Consider the following 16,756-nt stretch of genomic DNA (forward strand, 5'->3'; position numbering starts at 1 on the left):
TTGAACTATTTGATTATTTTCGTGAAATTCATAAACTATTTTGATTCATCTTTCCGACGAGCTGAAATATATTTTTCGTATTTACAAATAGATTACATTAAATTTTCTTTATGCTTTGTTCTCAAAAGTTTTGATGGAGGATTATTATTTCTGTTGAATCATTTGAGCAAGTTTGAATAATATCGAGATCGAGATCGAGATCGATAGTACTAGATACTTATCGATCATCAATATTCGAGTTAACCGGATGCACTGAGCATGTGGTGCTCTAACCTAAGATAAACAGTTCGAATACCTTGTACAGAAATCGTGTAAATTGTATATCAATTATTATAGGTCACATTTTTCTCCTGTAATTAAATGTAATGTCATTTTATTCTATTTCATTAAAGCATAGCAATAATTAGAAAGAATATATTTCATTAGAGAACAGAAGCTAATAAAAGAATGGGTAAACTAGCTTTTGGTAAGCATTCCAGTAACGTGATCAAGAAACAAATAATTTCAGTTTCTACAATCAATATTTATAATTTTTAGACCGAAGGAATGATAGGAAAAAATTATCTTGGGTGTATCGAAAGAAAGCAAAATTGAGGAGGAAGGAAAGAGCTGAAAATTCAGAGGCAAACAAGATTGACAATGCAAATGAAAATGGTCAAAACTCCCGAATAATCGTGAGAAATTTATCATTCAAGGTATTTACAAACATTATTAATCAATATTACATATATATAATATTATTGAATATAAAATTAAATTTAATACTATTGAATATTAAAATCAGTATTGCATATCGCTGATCTCCAATCAATATTTTTATATTCAATATAATTTAAGAATCACAATCTTACTTCGTCAGGTAACAGAGAAAGATGTGCGAAAGTTTTATCAGCCGTTTGGCGAAATCACAGAAATCAACCTTCTAAAGCGTCCAGATGGAAGTTTAGTTGGATGTGGTTTTATACGTTTCAGACATGTGGAGGATGCATCAAAAGCAATCTTTAACACCAACAAAAAAGAGCTTCTTGGTATTTATTTGATTTTATTATGTTTTGATCGTTTTTAATGAAATATAATTTTAATTTTAAATCGCATATATTTGCAGGACGAACTATATACAGCAATTGGGCTATATCAAAATCCAGATTTTGTGAGAAACTTGAGAAAGGTCTTGCCGATGATCAACAAACTAATAAAAATTATGGGTATCGTTCTTCTCAAGACACTCAGGAAGAAGATACTCAAGGTACTCACAAAGAACACGACGAACATGAAAACGATGAGGAACAAGGCAGCAGTAAGACACATCAGAAAAGAATTATGAAAGAGAAGGACATTGTGAGAAAGCAAAGGAGAAGGAAGATCCTAAAAAAAATGAAACAGAAAAAACGTGCTAAGATCGTGATACGAAATTTAGCTTTCAAGGTACATGATTACCGAAGATTTCTTCTCATGCGTGCTGCTACTTATTTGTTTGTAATTGTTTTGTATAATAGTATCACTTCAGATTACAGAGGATAATTTAAAAGAACATTTTTCACAATATGGTGAGATAGAAGAAATAAAGATTTTAACCAAACCCGATGGTAAACCGACTGGAGTTGCATTTCTGCAATTTAATCTTGTACAAAGTGCTGCTAAGGCCATACATCATGCAAATATGAAGCCGCTTTTGGACAGAGCCATGGTGGTTGACTGGGCTGTACCGAAAAATAAATTTTCTCAGAATGGTGCAGATGTGAAATCTGAAATGAAAACCGAATCTATTGATGAAAATGAACATTATATCTCAGAAGTAAAAATCGACAACGATGAGATTGAAAGTGATTTGGATGCTGAAGCAGACAGGTATTTATTTAAAGAATTCCAATTATGTATAATTAATTGTTTTTATTGTACTAATAATAATTATTGCTTTTTCTTTTTCTGTGCAATTAATGATAATTTTACAGCAAAGAGGTTACAATGGAAAGTAGAAAAGCGGATGATGAATCTGATGACGAGGAGGCAGAAATTAAAGATGAATCTGAAGATACTGACAATGATGAAAGTAAAAATAATGGTGAGGATGAGAAGGATGATGAACCTGATGAAGAGGAGGTAGAAATTAAAGATGAATCTGAAGATACTGACAATGATGAAAGAAATAATGATGATGAGGCTAATGATGATGATGATGATGATGATGATGATGATGATGATAAGGACAATATTAATATTACAATTAATCAATCTATTAAAGAAGAAAAAGATGAATACAATCGTTCCAATACAAAACATCCACGACGAATATCTAACGATGTCAGCGAAGGAAAAACGGTTTTCTTAAAAAATCTACCATTCTCAGTAAAAAATGACGAACTCAAAGAGTACATGAAGCAATTCGGACCCGTTGATTACGCTCTCGTATGCATCGATCCCTTGACGGAATATTCCAGAGGTACCGCATTTGTTAAATTTCAGGTAAATTCTGTTTTATTAGTCTTCAAGTTCAAATTCTAATTTTCTTTTTGCGGTTCACATTTTTATAATAATTAAATTGTGAGGTACGTTTCGTTACAGCATGTTCAAGACGCCGAGAAGTGTTTAGCTAGCAATGAATTACGTTTGCGTGATCAAATAATCGAGGTGCATCGAGCATTACATAGGAATGAAGTTTTAAATAAGAAAAGTTTGAAAGAGCAAAGAATTAAAGATACCAGAAATTTGTATCTCATCAAGGAAGGAGGTATTTATAAGAATAACGAAATATTCCAGCGAAAAATATGCAAAGAAATTTTCTGTAATTATCTGTATTGTTGATTTCTAGTTGTGTTAGCTGGAAGTCCAGCCGCGGTAAGCGTATCGGTATCCGACATGGAAAAACGTCTGAAATTGGAACAATGGAAATCACAGATGTTGCGTAATTTAAATATGTTCGTGTCGAGGGTACGGCTCGCCGTTCATAATTTACCTCCCGACTTAGATGACGCGAAACTTAGACAAATATGTAAAAATCACAGCGGTCCCAAAGCTGTAATTAAGGAGGTAATTGTATTGAATAATACAAACGTTATGTCTAATAAGAAGAAGCAATATGAAAACTTTAGTGAAAATCTCATTTAAAACATTTTCTTCAGGCGCGAGTTATGCGTGACTTGAAAAATGTAGATGCAACTGGAAAAGGAAAGTCAAAAGAATATGGATTCGTTGCTTTCACGACTCACGAGGATGCATTGAAGGCTTTGAGAAGTTTAAATAACAACCCGAATATATTTTCCAAAACCAGAGTAAGATATCATGAATAAATTTTTTGTAAATTGTTAATAAGTTTTATTCTCAAATTTTGTGAATTTGTTTTTTTGTAGAGGCCTATACTTGGATTCTCGATCGAAAATCGTATTTTAGTAAATGCAAAAGAAAGAAGAATTCAAAAAAGTCGTGATCGTAATCCTTTGTGGTCTGGAAATAACAATAAAAGGAAACGCGAAGACGCTAAAGAAGAAAAAGTACCAATCAAACGGCTTAAAGCTAGAAAATCAGATAATTCGGATGAAAAGCCGTACGCTGGCATTACTGGTAATTTGGGTCAGGATAGATTGAGATCAAATTACAATCTTAAGTCGCAAGCTCAGTTACATATGCAGACGGTGAAGAAACAGAAAAAAGTAAATAAAATGACTAAAGAACTAAAAACTCTGAAAAAGGAGAAGGCAAAGAGAAGACAGGAAAACATGCCAGTAAGATATACATCTCTTTCTTCATTATATCTTTATTAATCTTTAATATATCTTAATTATCTCTGTCTTAATTTTTATACAAATTTCTATCTTGTTAAATTGCTTTCAAACATTTTTCTTATAGGTGAAGCAGAAGAAAAAGTTTGATGAAGATGACGCAAACTTCAATAAACTCCTAAATAATTATAGAAGTAAATTGAAAGGAATTAACTTGAAGAAATCGAAATGGTACGAATCAACAAGTCAATCTTAATATCTATCTAAATATCTAAATAATTAATATTTATAAGATGTAAGGATATTCCGCAAAATATTTGCAATATCCATTTAGTATGTACTGTTACTTCTGTAACATATGAATTAAAAAAGTAAGTTTATAATCAAAATTTCGCTTTCTATTGTTGGTTGATTCATTTCTTACGGTAGACTTCCTAGATCCACTTGATGGCCACCGCCGGTACCTATTGTCATAAATTCCCCTTCCCGAAGTTACACTTACCCTTCCACTCGTGGACGGTTTCCTTCCTCTTTCAATCTGTCGATATCGGATACTTTAACGCGACGCAAAGCAACAAGTCTCTAGTCCGATTGTAGTTTTTTTTGCGCGTGCGACGTGTGTCTGAAAGGTAAGACTAGTAAGCTAATCTCTGCACATATATATTTAAATTGTACAAAAATTCTTTATAACATATAAACGTTGCACAATTATATCTTCAGTTTAAGTCAACAAAAATATCTCTCGAGCTTTATTTTGTAACTGTTATTATAATCTATCATGTTTCGTAACTATTTCTCTTCTTCTTTGATCTGTGTATGATTAAACAAAAGGACAAATTATAATATTGTTGTACAAAGATTTAACAATTGAACTTTTAAATTAATTGCACGATTGATTTTTTTAAAAATATCACGTCTTTTAATTGATCTTTTTTTTCTTTTCTGTTTCTTAATGTATAATATATATTTCTAAAACAATAATTGTGCAAGTGTCACTTACTACTCTTTTACTGCATTTTTAATGACACGCGATCGCGAACGCGTGTTCGTGATGCGCGTCATTAAGTGATATCTAAATCATAATCACGATCATCTGTGGGAAAGTCACAGCAATCCACGATACAGCGGATGCACCGCAAGCACAAATTGCAAATTTCACAGTTACTGATCTGAGGCAGCGCGATTTCTCTTAGGAGGAATTGTCACGATTTTATTTTCGTGTTTCTAATTCAGCAGTCTTTCTAGTATTCAAACGCTGATATATTAACAGAAGACTTTCCCTTAGAATGATAGACACATTTTTTATTACGTTTCATACATTCTTAAAACATGTGACTACTTTTAAAAAAAATTGTATGACTTGTTCCTTATCGCTATAAAAGTAAGAATAAAAAAAGCTATTGTACAATTTTCAGGATAAAAAAAGAAAAATGTTACTGCGTCCTTATTCAATATATTGTGCAATATATAATATGTTGTTATTCAATATGTTATAATAATATATAATAGATAATATTCTAATGAAGAAATTTTTACAGCATTATACTTTCTTCCATCAATATAAATTGATTTATATGCACATTGGGTCGAGAAAGATGAGCTAATGCAATTTTGTGGTGGTGCAGATCAAGGCTCTTACGAAATATATTCTCAAAAGTAATCAGTAAAGTGGAATAATCAATGGACCATTAAATATACGTATAACAAATTATTCAAATTAATATAATAAGCGTCATATTCTGATGCTAACAACAATGCATAACAGTTTTAGAAAGTATAAGTTATTTCCGATAGATCCAGGAAGATCCATAATATCCTTTTGTGACTCTCGCCTATGATTCACTTTATGATTGACTATTCGCCCAACGAAAGTACATTACGAAAGTACATAAAATTAGCGCTTTATGCTTGAGCACATCCCATGACAACGACTCGGGAAAGATTTCCGCATAAAGAACACTGCATTATGTCGCGCTATTGTGTCATACTCTTGCACTCGCTGTGCATAGACAATTGTACACTTTACAGCGCAAAGCTTGCATACGAATCTTTGCGCAACTTCTGTGCATGCACGAGTGTCGCAAGATGAAGGATCTTTTGGGCAAACGTGTAGGTTTAGCTTTCTAAACAAAATCGATATGTCGTGCATACTTAAACAAAAAATATATATGTGCATAGACGCTTTCTATAAATTACTACTAAAGAAAATAAAATATAACAATACATTTTTAATGTTCCATCTAATATGTAATATTTATCATTTTTGAATTAAATTGATTTACATTGTTATATTTAAACTGCAGTAAACAAGTGTAAATCGTACATAGTTGCAACATGTAATGTCCGAAAAAGAGATTTTCTGTCCGACATCTTATTCAATAAATTGTACAGCCGTCCGTGCAATAATACCGTAAGTATTACAACAATTATACACCTCTGATTGTGTAACGAGAGGCCATTTAAATTTTTACATTAAATTTACATATTTTATTCTGGGCATTTTTGTTGCATAGGTCACGGTATGGCCACGTTAAGACAATACGTGAGGGAACTATTACGGCTTGTCGTCAAGATTAACGCGAAAAGCAATAGAACGCTGAACGTCCTAGCTGTGGACGTTGATGAGCGTGGTGCTCTGGTGCAGCAGCGTCCGTACTCGGAGATTCCAGGCCCAAAGCCGATCCCGTTGCTGGGTAACACCTGGCGATTTCTGCCTTATTTAGGTACTATCTGGCTGTCAACGAGAAATCTTATCCGATCAACTAGCTAATCCGCGAGTTTCGTTGAAAATATATCGATAAAAAATCTTTAAAGAATATTTTCAGTCACTTGCTTTCTTTCATATGCATCAAAGAGATTCGGGGGATGGAACGAGTCTTCGAAGCTAGCTAGCCGTTTTCAATCTTGAGCGAACATTCTGACAATTGCGAAACGTATTGAACAATGTCTTGGATCAAGTTGAATAAATATTGGCTGAAGTTAAAAGATCGCTTTTTCGTCATGTGCTTTGATTAGTCGATCTGGCCGTCTCCTCGAGAAATCCAACTCGGCGTTAAAATTTGTAAACACCGGTCAATTTGCATGGTCTCGACAGCACCGCAGCGCTAATGGAACATTTTACGGAAACGCAAATATCGTTGACACCGTGAAGTATTTAATCGGCAAACATTTCAATCGATGATCTTAAGTGTGCAAGTGATAAATGAAGCATTAACAAGCTTGCTTACATATTTCAATGTATATTTGCATAATTTCCAAGAGAAGAGATGTCGAAAGTAGAATCTGCCTCTATTCTTATTTGAAACGGCAAAACTGACGCATTCACAGCGAGACAACGTTCGCTTGTTATATATTCAAGAGAGCAGTATCTCCTGCAAATTCTCAAAATAAGAAAGAATTGCATCGAAATTAGGATAAAAATTTTTTGAAAATTTCATAAATAAAATAAAGATAAAAGATAAAATAATACAAATAAAGATAAAAGTTTTTTGAAAATTTCATTAAAGAATTATTTCAGGGAATTACGACATAAAGGCGATAGACAAAGTGTCAAAGACATTGCACGCTCAATACGGTGACATTGTGAAGATAGAAGGGCTCTTAGGCAGGCCTGACATGGTGTTCATTTACGATGCTAATGAGATCGAACGGATGTTCAGGCGGGAAGAGAAAATGCCTTACAGACCATCTATGCCATCACTCGACTATTACAAACATGTACATCGAAAGGACTTTTTTCAAGATAATCTTGGCGTCATCGCTGTGTAAGCCATATTATTCAAATTCTCCTGCCCTCGCTTTTATCCATACACTATGCAAAATCCAACTTTGTAAATTTATTCTCCTTCGACAAATCATTTCTGTGTTTGTCTCTTGCTAGATTTAATAGCGATTATTTTTTTTAATTATTTCAAATTATTTCCTGTCAGACACTTGTTGAAGGCTGAAAGCTGAAGATGTATCGAGGATAATTTATATGTATAGTTATTCAAGTAGAAAAGGTTGTATAAACCTTTTGAGTCTCGAAAATAAAAATAATTTAACTTAACAAACTAACGCCATGAATTTATAAAATTTGGTACGCACGTCCAAATATGTAAACATGGTACAATCAAGCGGTTTTGTTTGCTCTTGACATTTTGCTTTGCATTTTCGCAAGCATGTTGTTCTAACACTCGAAGAAAGACGTCATTCTTCATTTACGACGCGCAGTCACCGTTATACCTCTTTCATCCTCCTCTTCTCTCTTCCTAGCCACGGCGAGAGTTGGTACAATTTCCGGAGCAAGGTGCAGCAAGTGATGCTGCAGCCGCGGATCGCGAGAATGTACGTTGGCGCGATCGAGGAGGCAAGCACGGCGCTCCTTCGCAGGTCAGTTTTGACGCTACATAAATACCATTCATCAGTCTTTAATAAAGACTGATGAATGGTATTTTTATACATGAAGACCATCAAGCGAACAAAGTGGACTCACAAAAAATGATGAAAATGAGAAAACGAAGTCAAGGTATAAAGAGTTTTTATACCTTGACTTCGTTTTCTCATTTTCATCATTTTTTGTGAGTCCACTTTGTCCGCTTGATGGTCTTCATGTATAAAAACGATTTGTTTGCCAATCCTATTTGCTCTCCGTAGGATATCGAAGATTCGGGATGAGAAGTACGAAGTGCCCGAGGACTTTCTCAACGAAATGCACAAGTGGTCCTTGGAATGTAAGTTCCGGCTGTCGGAAGCTCTAACAACTGCCTTGACGCCGGATGATTATATAAATTCATTACTGTTATTGACAGCTATTGCCCGAGTTGCGCTGGACGTGCGTTTGGGTTGCTTGGATGGTGATGCGAACGCGGACACGCAGAGGCTCATAGATGCGTTAATCACGTTTTTCAAGCTCGTGCCCGTGCTCGAACTGAAGATACCGTTCTGGAAGTTGTTTAGTACACCCACGTGGCGAAAATATGTAAATGCTTTGGATACCATCGTGAGGTATATCGATCGGAACATAACATTAGCTTCTCCTTCCTTTAAAAGAACTTCTTATTTATATAGCACGTTAACGCGTTTTAGCACCATATCGAAGTACACGGCTGCCGGTCTATCGAGAACCGAGAGCAACGTAGAGTCGGACAAAGAACTATCCCTTTTAGAAAGAGTGCTTGCCCGCGAGGGCGACACGAAAGTAGCATCTATTCTTGCCCTGGACTTGTTCCTGGTTGGCGTTGACACTGTAAGAGAGAGAGAGAATTTTTCATATTAAACGATACGTTTATATGCATCGTAGACTGCAAGAACATTACTTTGTAGACCTCAACCTCCGTGGCCTCAGTGCTTTATCAGTTAGCGCGGCATCCGGAGAAGCAGGCGCGAGCGTACAAAGAGATCTGCGACGTCCTGCCGCAAAGGGACATGCCCCTCGAAGCGACAAACATCGACAATTTAAAATATCTGAAAGCATGCATCAAGGAAACTTTAAGGTTCGTTGAGATTGAGAGAATGGATGAGAAGACGCGAAAATAAAGTCTATTATTTTTCAGTAAGATTAGCATCGTTTACAACAATTATTGCGAGATACTCATCGTAACTCAATGAAATAATTTCGTTCTTCCTTTAATTAGAATGTACCCAACTGTCATAAGCAACGGACGAACCACAACTTCGGATACCGCAATTAGCGGCTACCACGTACCAAAGGGGGTAAGAGAAAAGACTTTCACTTTTTTCAGTTACGAAACTTTCACCCATTGCTGGGTTATTTAATCGAGATAGGGATCAGCAAGGTACGAGCGATAAGATTAAATATTGGAATTGATTAGAATGGATTGGATTGAATTTTGAAGTGAGATCAAATCGCGAATTGGCGAGCTCCGAGAATAATCCAAATTCAAATTTATAGAGTCGAAAGAATTGGCCCAGTGGGAGGTAGATGCATTTAACAATGCATAAATATCGTCATTGCAAATAATATTAATAGAAATATAATTGGAAGAAAACAATTGCGGGAGCTGATTGTTCTCAGGTACAAGTAGTGTTTCAACACTACGTCACCAGCAATTTGGAGAAGTACTTCCCGCGAAGTCGCGAGTTCCTTCCGGAACGATGGTTGCGTGAGGACGACACTCGTCATGGTTTTGCGTCGCTTCCTTTTGGTTACGGCAGACGAATGTGCCTGGGCCGACGATTCGCCGAGCTCGAGATGATTATTGTCATTAGTAAGGTAAGTGGCGAGCGCCGATTGTCAACGGTACGCTAAATCGCCGCGACAATTGGGAGAAAAAAGGTCTCGTGAGGCCTCGTGAGCACTTTCGTCGATTTAGATCATCAACGTGCATCCTACGTACTTTCAGATTCTCGATAGTAGGTCGGCCAAAACCTCGAGGTATGCTACGATTCATAATTTCAGTGATATATCATAATTTCGATTTCTCGATAAATTTAAAGAATTTGCTTGCTAATTAATAGCATCACCAGTGATAATAACAATGTTAATTGTCTTTACGCAACTATCGAGCAATTATCTTATGCTTACGTGCCTCTGCGTCTCTGTGAGTTTTCTCTCGAGTTTCTCCTAATTATAATCTCGTTTACCTTTTTTTTTAATTTTAAGTTCTAATAGCATGAAGACTATTTCAAGTTATTACAATAAATACCCTTTTCCTGTTTTAGATCCTGCAATTTTACAGGATAGAATATCACTACGAAGAATTGGATTACTATATCAATCCGATGTACACGCCGAAGGGACCATTAAAGTTAAGATTCATTGACAGATATAATGATTCGTATGGAAGCTAGCATGTAGTCGAAAAAATATTGTTTGTATTTATAATATTCTTTGATACATGCAACATCTCACGTGACGTTAGCGTTTAAGTCGTAGAACGCATTCAATGTTACAATTAGATAGCATCGTATAAACGAGTTAGTATAATTTGATAATTTACGATATTTTTAATAACATATTATATTTTTAATAATATGAATTTCAAAAGAAAGATTACGTATCATCTATTCTAATTTACTACCCTAAATCTATTTTATATGACGCGTAGGCGCGCGACTTACGGGAGTGTAGACAAAACTATCGTTTTAGTACTTTAAATTTGAGTTCCCCGTCAGGCGCGTACATGAACGTGACCTTGTACTTCAGCGGCTTGTGGTGATACTCCAACTTGTACGACCTCAGGAGCTGAAACATAAGGTGTCACAATCATCGCAATTAGAAGCCGAACAGTAAGTAACCCACGCATCATACAGATAAAAAACATGTATAGAAATACGATCGCTTGTACCTTTGCGAGGAGCACTTGCATTTCAAGATCAGCGAAACGCCTTCCCAGGCACATTCGGGCCCCGTGGCCATACGGCAGCGATGCGAAGGGATGTAGTTTCTCGTTGTAGGCGTCCTTAATTAGCCACCTCGCAGGCTTGAAGGTCTTTGCATTCGTCACATATTCTTCCATGTTACCGGTGACCAGCGTGGGGAACACTACTTGGACCTATTAATTATCAATACAATTGGTTATTGATTATCACCCAGTGCGCTCGTCGTAAAAATTACTTTTATATAATTCTGTTGGACATCGCACGTAAAGTTTAAATTCTACAATAGGAATATAAGGAAATTTCAAGAGGAGAGCGATGATTTCCAATAATTAGTCGATGGCCGCTAGTTCCGGCTTATTACGTGTCGGTAATTATGTAATTACGGATAATTACGTGTCAAGTGTGACATGCTTTACTTTCATTTATCTAAATGGACATTTCACATGTTAGAGACAGACAGAGATACATCACGTACTCCTTTCGGGATTCTATAACCGCAGATAATAGTGTCGTTCTGCAACGTCCTGCCGTTTCCGATAACGGTGGAGTACACTCTGTAATGCAGCCCATGAGACGTCTCGTTATTTGTTATTCTTTATGCATTGTGCTGTTTTTTTTTTAAATAGCTCTATTATCGTGGCATGCAAAATTCATTAAATGCACGATTTTATGATTCAGTTGTTGGAGCTGATTAAAATTCCATATTACCTGAATACTTCACGAATAAATGCTTTCATGTAGACCGCGCGGTCTAGGTGACTCGTCGTGAGAGGAACTGAAGGATCCGGCAGTATCTGCAGCAGCTCCTGGTAAATCTTCTCTTGTTCCTCTGGTCTAGTCGCCAGCTGATACAATATCGAGCACACCGCCATTGATATCTATAATATATTAACTACATAATAATAGATTATTGATTTCCAGGAGAATAGAATAACTTGAAAAATATGGAAAACATTTTAAAAATGAATTGTGAAATGAAAAATTAATGAATTGAAAGGAATGTTAAAACAGAAGAAGCATTACTAAGATAATAAAAAAATATTCCGCTTTGTAAATCGAAGAGCAAATGTATGGCTTTGAATGACACTAATCGCAATAAATGATGCTTTGCAACTCTGTTACGAAACTTGCCGTGTCAATGCCGACCAGTATTAGATCGAGAGCAAATATGTAGGCCATTTTAGGGTCCGTCTCTTTGTCTAAGATCCGTTCGACCAATGACAAGTCGCTTTCATTTACGACTGTCTTGTTGTTGAGCCTGACTATTGCAGAGTCGATGTATTTCATGCATATTCTGGAATGAAATAATTTTATATATTTAATTTTCATTTTATATATTTTTCACGGGAGTTCGATTTCGCGTGTTCATTTAAGTTTTTTTTTTCCTGAAGAACCCACTCGATGAAATAATTCATGTTGCGCACGTAACGGCTCCAGAGCGGCGTCGGAATATATCTCCAATACGGGGCTTTAAGTTCGAGCGCGGCCACGTTCCTCAGGGCGAATTTGGCGACGTCGATGATTTTTTGTGGCTCCGAATCTGGAGACAGTGTATCGCCCAAGCACCCAAGCCGGACATCAAGTGCCACACGGCCAATACCTACGCGCGTAATAAATGTATTATTCATTGGACGTAGCGAGTGACGTCTCGAATGTCATTACGCGCGTTGGTAACGAGAATGCGCTTTCGAGACGCTTTGAGCATTTTCTTCGTCGAAAGTTTCATTATCAGATTAAAATAGAATCTATTCGAGACCGAGTCTTTAGAGTTATAGTGCTAATTAGCGAATTAGATTATTTATTTTAGCTTTGACGTTAGTATCCATACAGCACAATGTTGCAGCAACGAAGCTTATGTGCTGTATGTGTAACAAAGCTCTACATTTTCAAGATATTTTAAAACCGTAATGAAAAGCATCTTCGTAAAGTCGTAATGAAAAAGATAGTGAAAGGAAAAGGATTAACATTTTAAAGTTCAATGTTAAATTAATTTTTCATTTAAGCAAATTAATATTCAATGTTAAATGAACTTACGAAGAGATTAATGTAATATGCGATTAAGATAAGAGTGAAGGATAGATAAATATTGTAGATAGACATGAAGGAAGTTCAATAAATCAAATCAAAACTGACATTCAAGGGCCCACTTGTGTATCTCATTGTCGAAATCGCCAGGTAGTTCATCATCATCTTTCTTGATCTTCTCGATTCTGTAACGTGTTAGGCATGTGAGCGCATGTAGTAGACCATCGCTCCACGTGTCATATTGCATCACAAGTTCCTACCTCTTTATAAAGTCCATCGTTACAATTTCGATTGGTGTTATGTACTTTCTTATGGTCTGCGGTTGTAGGACGGGTTTCTGAACACGTGTACGAAATTCTTTCCACGGCTCGCCGTGTCTAATAAGAGAAATCAGTTTATGTGCAATAGATACGATTACATTCGAGGACAATTCTGCTGTAATTATTTTCTAGTATTATTGATGTTTCACTAAAATGTCAAAATCAAGTTTCTCTCACTTTCTCTTCCTGCATATTTAATCTTTCCCTTTGCCTAATAAATTTCTCTGATCTATCCGTACGGGTAGGCAGGTGTAAAATTAGATGTGTAAATTTAAATCAGATATCTGATTTTAATAAATCAAGTCTATAATGCTAAGCATATAATATTTACCTTCAACCAATTTTATTATTATTACTTTTGCTAGATTGTTAATAACTTATTAATATCTATATATATTAATTATATATATAAGTGTTGATAAAGGAATCTTTTCTCCTATGATTATTAAATAAAAGAAATAAATAAAAAGAAAAAACAAGTGTTTCAGATTAACATTTTGTCATCTTCCTTCAAAATGATTTCCCATTTCATTTATCGTTCACCTACACGCCAACGACGCCAGGTAGCTCGCCGAAAAAGTCCTTCCGCACGACGCTCTTGTAATGCACCAGGCAGGGCATGGCGGGTCTGAAGGGCGTAGGGCCCTCCTGCCGATACACTTTCTCGATCTCGTCGGCGTCGTAGACAAACAGCAGATCGGGACGACCCATCAAGCCGCCCAGTCGCACGATCTTGCCGTACTCGTCATAGAACATTTGCGAGATCTTGCCGACGTCCGAGATCTGGTACTGGCCGATTAGCGGCAACAATCGCCAGGCATTGCCCAAAATTGGTATTGGCCTTGGTCCCGGTACCTCGTCGTACGGCTTCACATGCGAAGACGCGATGCCCTGGGAGACCTCGTGAGGGCACTCGGAAGCAATTGCGCTATTACACATACCCCGAAGGCCGATTCCTCGATAGAATAACTGACGAGGTGTTAGCGGGTGATGCGGTACCGTGTAGATCCGTAAGCGCGGCTTCATTCTGTAGCGGATTGTCCGTTATCTTTCGATTTACGTTTGAAGGGAATGATGATTAATCACGGGAGGATCGAGAAGTTATTATAATTGATTTATTAATGTATTTAATTTAAACGTTGGTTTAAATAGCAGACGCGACATCTGTTTGGAAAAAAATTCGAATGTCTACATGAAAAAACCGATTAAAAAAAATACCTTTTTGTTTATCAACACAAAAAATTAGCGAATTTTCAGATTTATAAAGAATTCTAGTCTTGTGCGTTGCACGTTGCAACAGTGCAATCGCTGCTAAATTGTCACCTCTTTCTTGCACAACGCAGGCCAGAAAGATTCTACTTTCGCTGGCATAGTCTAATCATCTGATAATTCGCAAGCTAGTTGAAACATATGCGAGTAGAAAGATGAACATTCCTGCGGGAAGACAGGAATTTAATAAAAAAAAGAATATTTTAAATATCTGAAATAACTAAATCTGCGCTCGATCAGTTGCGAGCCTATCTAAGAATGCAATGTATGCACCCTAAGAAAGTACACGAAAGTGACCCAGTAAACGGCCTAGAGAAAGCGTAAAAATTCGAGCAATTATCCGGAACAATGTTAGCAGTGAATGGATAGGAGAAACAAGACTTGAGATCACTCAATTTTGAGGAACTTGATCCACCGTGCACGAAGAAACGTTTGAAACAAGCGAACATACGCGAGTAAGAGTAGATTAAACGACGCGCGATTTAAGTCTGCATTACTTCGCTGAGCAATCGTATCATCTATAATATTCATGTTTTTAAATTATGTCGTGCTAGAGTATTAAGTCTCTACTCGATTTGATAATATTTTACATTAAAATGTATTATAGACGCGATGTACATGATAGAAAAATGTGACTGGAAAGTTGACCGCGCTCTTTCGCGAGGCATTTATTCTCTCCCACGCGTTGAAGTCACTCTTTGAAAGGGAAAACTTCGAAGATCACGAAGGTTCAACGAAGAAAGTCAGAAACTCAGCAGAACGAGTCTCGCTGAGATTATCATCCTGATCGTAATTAATAATCGGAATTAGATTGCGAGCGCACCTTATTAAACTCGAAAGTGACATTGTTAAAAATTTTTCTGGAGATTTTTTTCTTCCCACGATCGCAATGACACCAACGCAGTTACACACACGCGTACGCGCCCGCACGTGCGCTACACTTTCGGCGAAAAGAAGAAAAGATCAAAGGACCACGGACGCCGCACGCGTCTCATGAAGGCACCGTTACTGAAAATGACGCGTACCGCGAGCGAAGAAGCGAAGTGCTCCCCACTGATGATTTCTCCCACTTCTACAAACTGACCCCGAATAATGAACGAATCATGAACGAATCTAGCGAAACGCGATCTATTCTATTCTTTTGGGACAGTGTGTTAATAACAAATTGCGCCGCATACAAGAATTATTGCAAAATAAAGTGTTAACGTGAGACGTACCAGTATAACAAGCTTCGAAATTCTCAAGGGAAGACTCTCTATTTTTTCTTCAATAGAATAGCATCCGAGTTCAAGAGAAGATGCTGCTGAAATTGGTCAACAAGATTGTTTTCGACTTCTTGCATTTTTTTTATATTTGGTATGTTGAGTTTGATATTTGTAGAGTGTATTATTATCTGTGAAACGATTTTTCGTGACATGAAATATTTACCAATTCGTAGACAATTACATCATTTGAAGCAAGTACACAACATCGATCCTTAGGCAATTTTCCGCGAAGAGAGCTAACTGCGATAAACGAAGCTCAAACTTCAGATGAATAGCCTGAAACGTATTATTGAATTACTGCAAAGAAAGACGTAAAAATGGTAAGTTTAGTTAGTGCTAATAGTGATAATAACCAATACTAACAGTTTGCAAACATAAAATATGTCATTGCCACTTCACGTTATTGAAATCTGCCAGGTCGATCGCCGGCGGCACTAAAGAATTTCTATATATTCTATATATCAATATATGAAGATATATAATACGTTCTTTTTCTTCTTTCATGTTTCCAGAAAGGAAGTTTCTTATCTCCCATTGTCCTGTTTTAATAACCTATAAACACGTACATGCAATTATTAAACATGTCGCGCACGTTGTAATTCAAGGATTCATACGAAGAAGATTCGAACGAGCGATCGCAAATTAAATACTAGATATTATAAGAATGTGATATATTAATAATATTACGTGTAGTATAATGGAATATATTCAGAAAATATCTGCTCCGAGAGTGACAATATTCAATGGATACTTTACAGGATTGATTATTGAATATCGTAACAACCCCCGCCAGTCCCAGGCGATTCTGGGGCAGACGGCAGTGTTGTGACGTCGGCAG

The 16,756-nt window shown here is 36.4% G+C and overlaps 3 protein-coding genes across 10 annotated transcripts; 2 read left to right on the plus strand and 1 right to left on the minus strand.

Moving 5' to 3' along the window:
* The first annotated feature begins 244 nt into the window (after positions 1-244).
* On the plus strand, positions 245-4,105 carry LOC105274845 (RNA-binding protein 28). The gene is made up of 11 exons (XM_026971686.1): positions 245-466; positions 538-695; positions 860-1,028; positions 1,106-1,425; positions 1,508-1,848; positions 1,953-2,463; positions 2,563-2,728; positions 2,810-3,027; positions 3,120-3,269; positions 3,348-3,719; positions 3,844-4,105. The coding sequence occupies exons 1-11, from the start codon at positions 448-450 to the stop codon at positions 3,970-3,972; spliced, it is 2,553 nt and encodes an 850-aa protein (XP_026827487.1). The 5' UTR covers positions 245-447; the 3' UTR covers positions 3,973-4,105.
* Positions 4,106-4,616: 511 nt separating this feature from the next.
* Positions 4,617-10,705, plus strand: LOC105274846 (probable cytochrome P450 49a1). 3 transcript variants are annotated; one of them, XM_011331297.1, is made up of 11 exons: positions 4,617-6,126; positions 6,230-6,439; positions 7,234-7,480; positions 7,971-8,087; positions 8,352-8,428; positions 8,507-8,702; positions 8,784-8,943; positions 9,021-9,190; positions 9,332-9,410; positions 9,733-9,930; positions 10,380-10,705. In XM_011331297.1, the coding sequence occupies exons 2-11, from the start codon at positions 6,238-6,240 to the stop codon at positions 10,506-10,508; spliced, it is 1,575 nt and encodes a 524-aa protein (XP_011329599.1). In that variant the 5' UTR covers positions 4,617-6,126; positions 6,230-6,237; the 3' UTR covers positions 10,509-10,705. The 3 variants fall into 3 exon arrangements, with proteins under 3 accessions (XP_011329599.1, XP_026827497.1, XP_011329600.1); XM_026971696.1 differs by having other exon boundaries at positions 4,617-5,825; positions 6,020-6,439; XM_011331298.1 differs by having other exon boundaries at positions 4,617-6,439.
* Positions 10,513-16,747, minus strand: LOC105274847 (probable cytochrome P450 301a1, mitochondrial). 6 transcript variants are annotated; one of them, XM_026971695.1, is made up of 13 exons: positions 16,606-16,747; positions 16,282-16,470; positions 16,082-16,194; positions 15,871-15,953; positions 13,932-14,411; positions 13,325-13,441; positions 13,173-13,249; positions 12,438-12,639; positions 12,171-12,333; positions 11,748-11,917; positions 11,515-11,593; positions 11,006-11,212; positions 10,760-10,902 (listed from the first exon to the last, which is right to left on the minus strand). In XM_026971695.1, the coding sequence occupies exons 5-13, from the start codon at positions 14,408-14,410 to the stop codon at positions 10,795-10,797; spliced, it is 1,602 nt and encodes a 533-aa protein (XP_026827496.1). In that variant the 5' UTR covers position 14,411; positions 15,871-15,953; positions 16,082-16,194; positions 16,282-16,470; positions 16,606-16,747; the 3' UTR covers positions 10,760-10,794. The 6 variants fall into 6 exon arrangements, with proteins under 6 accessions (XP_011329602.1, XP_026827496.1, XP_026827495.1 ...); XM_026971694.1 differs by having other exon boundaries at positions 13,932-14,548; positions 15,871-15,956; XM_011331302.3 differs by having other exon boundaries at positions 15,871-15,956; positions 16,606-16,746.
* Positions 16,748-16,756: the final 9 nt, after the last annotated feature.

This window comes from Ooceraea biroi, chromosome 8, assembly GCF_003672135.1.
Source record: "Ooceraea biroi isolate clonal line C1 chromosome 8, Obir_v5.4, whole genome shotgun sequence".
NCBI classification, from domain to species: Eukaryota; Metazoa; Arthropoda; class Insecta; order Hymenoptera; family Formicidae; genus Ooceraea; species Ooceraea biroi.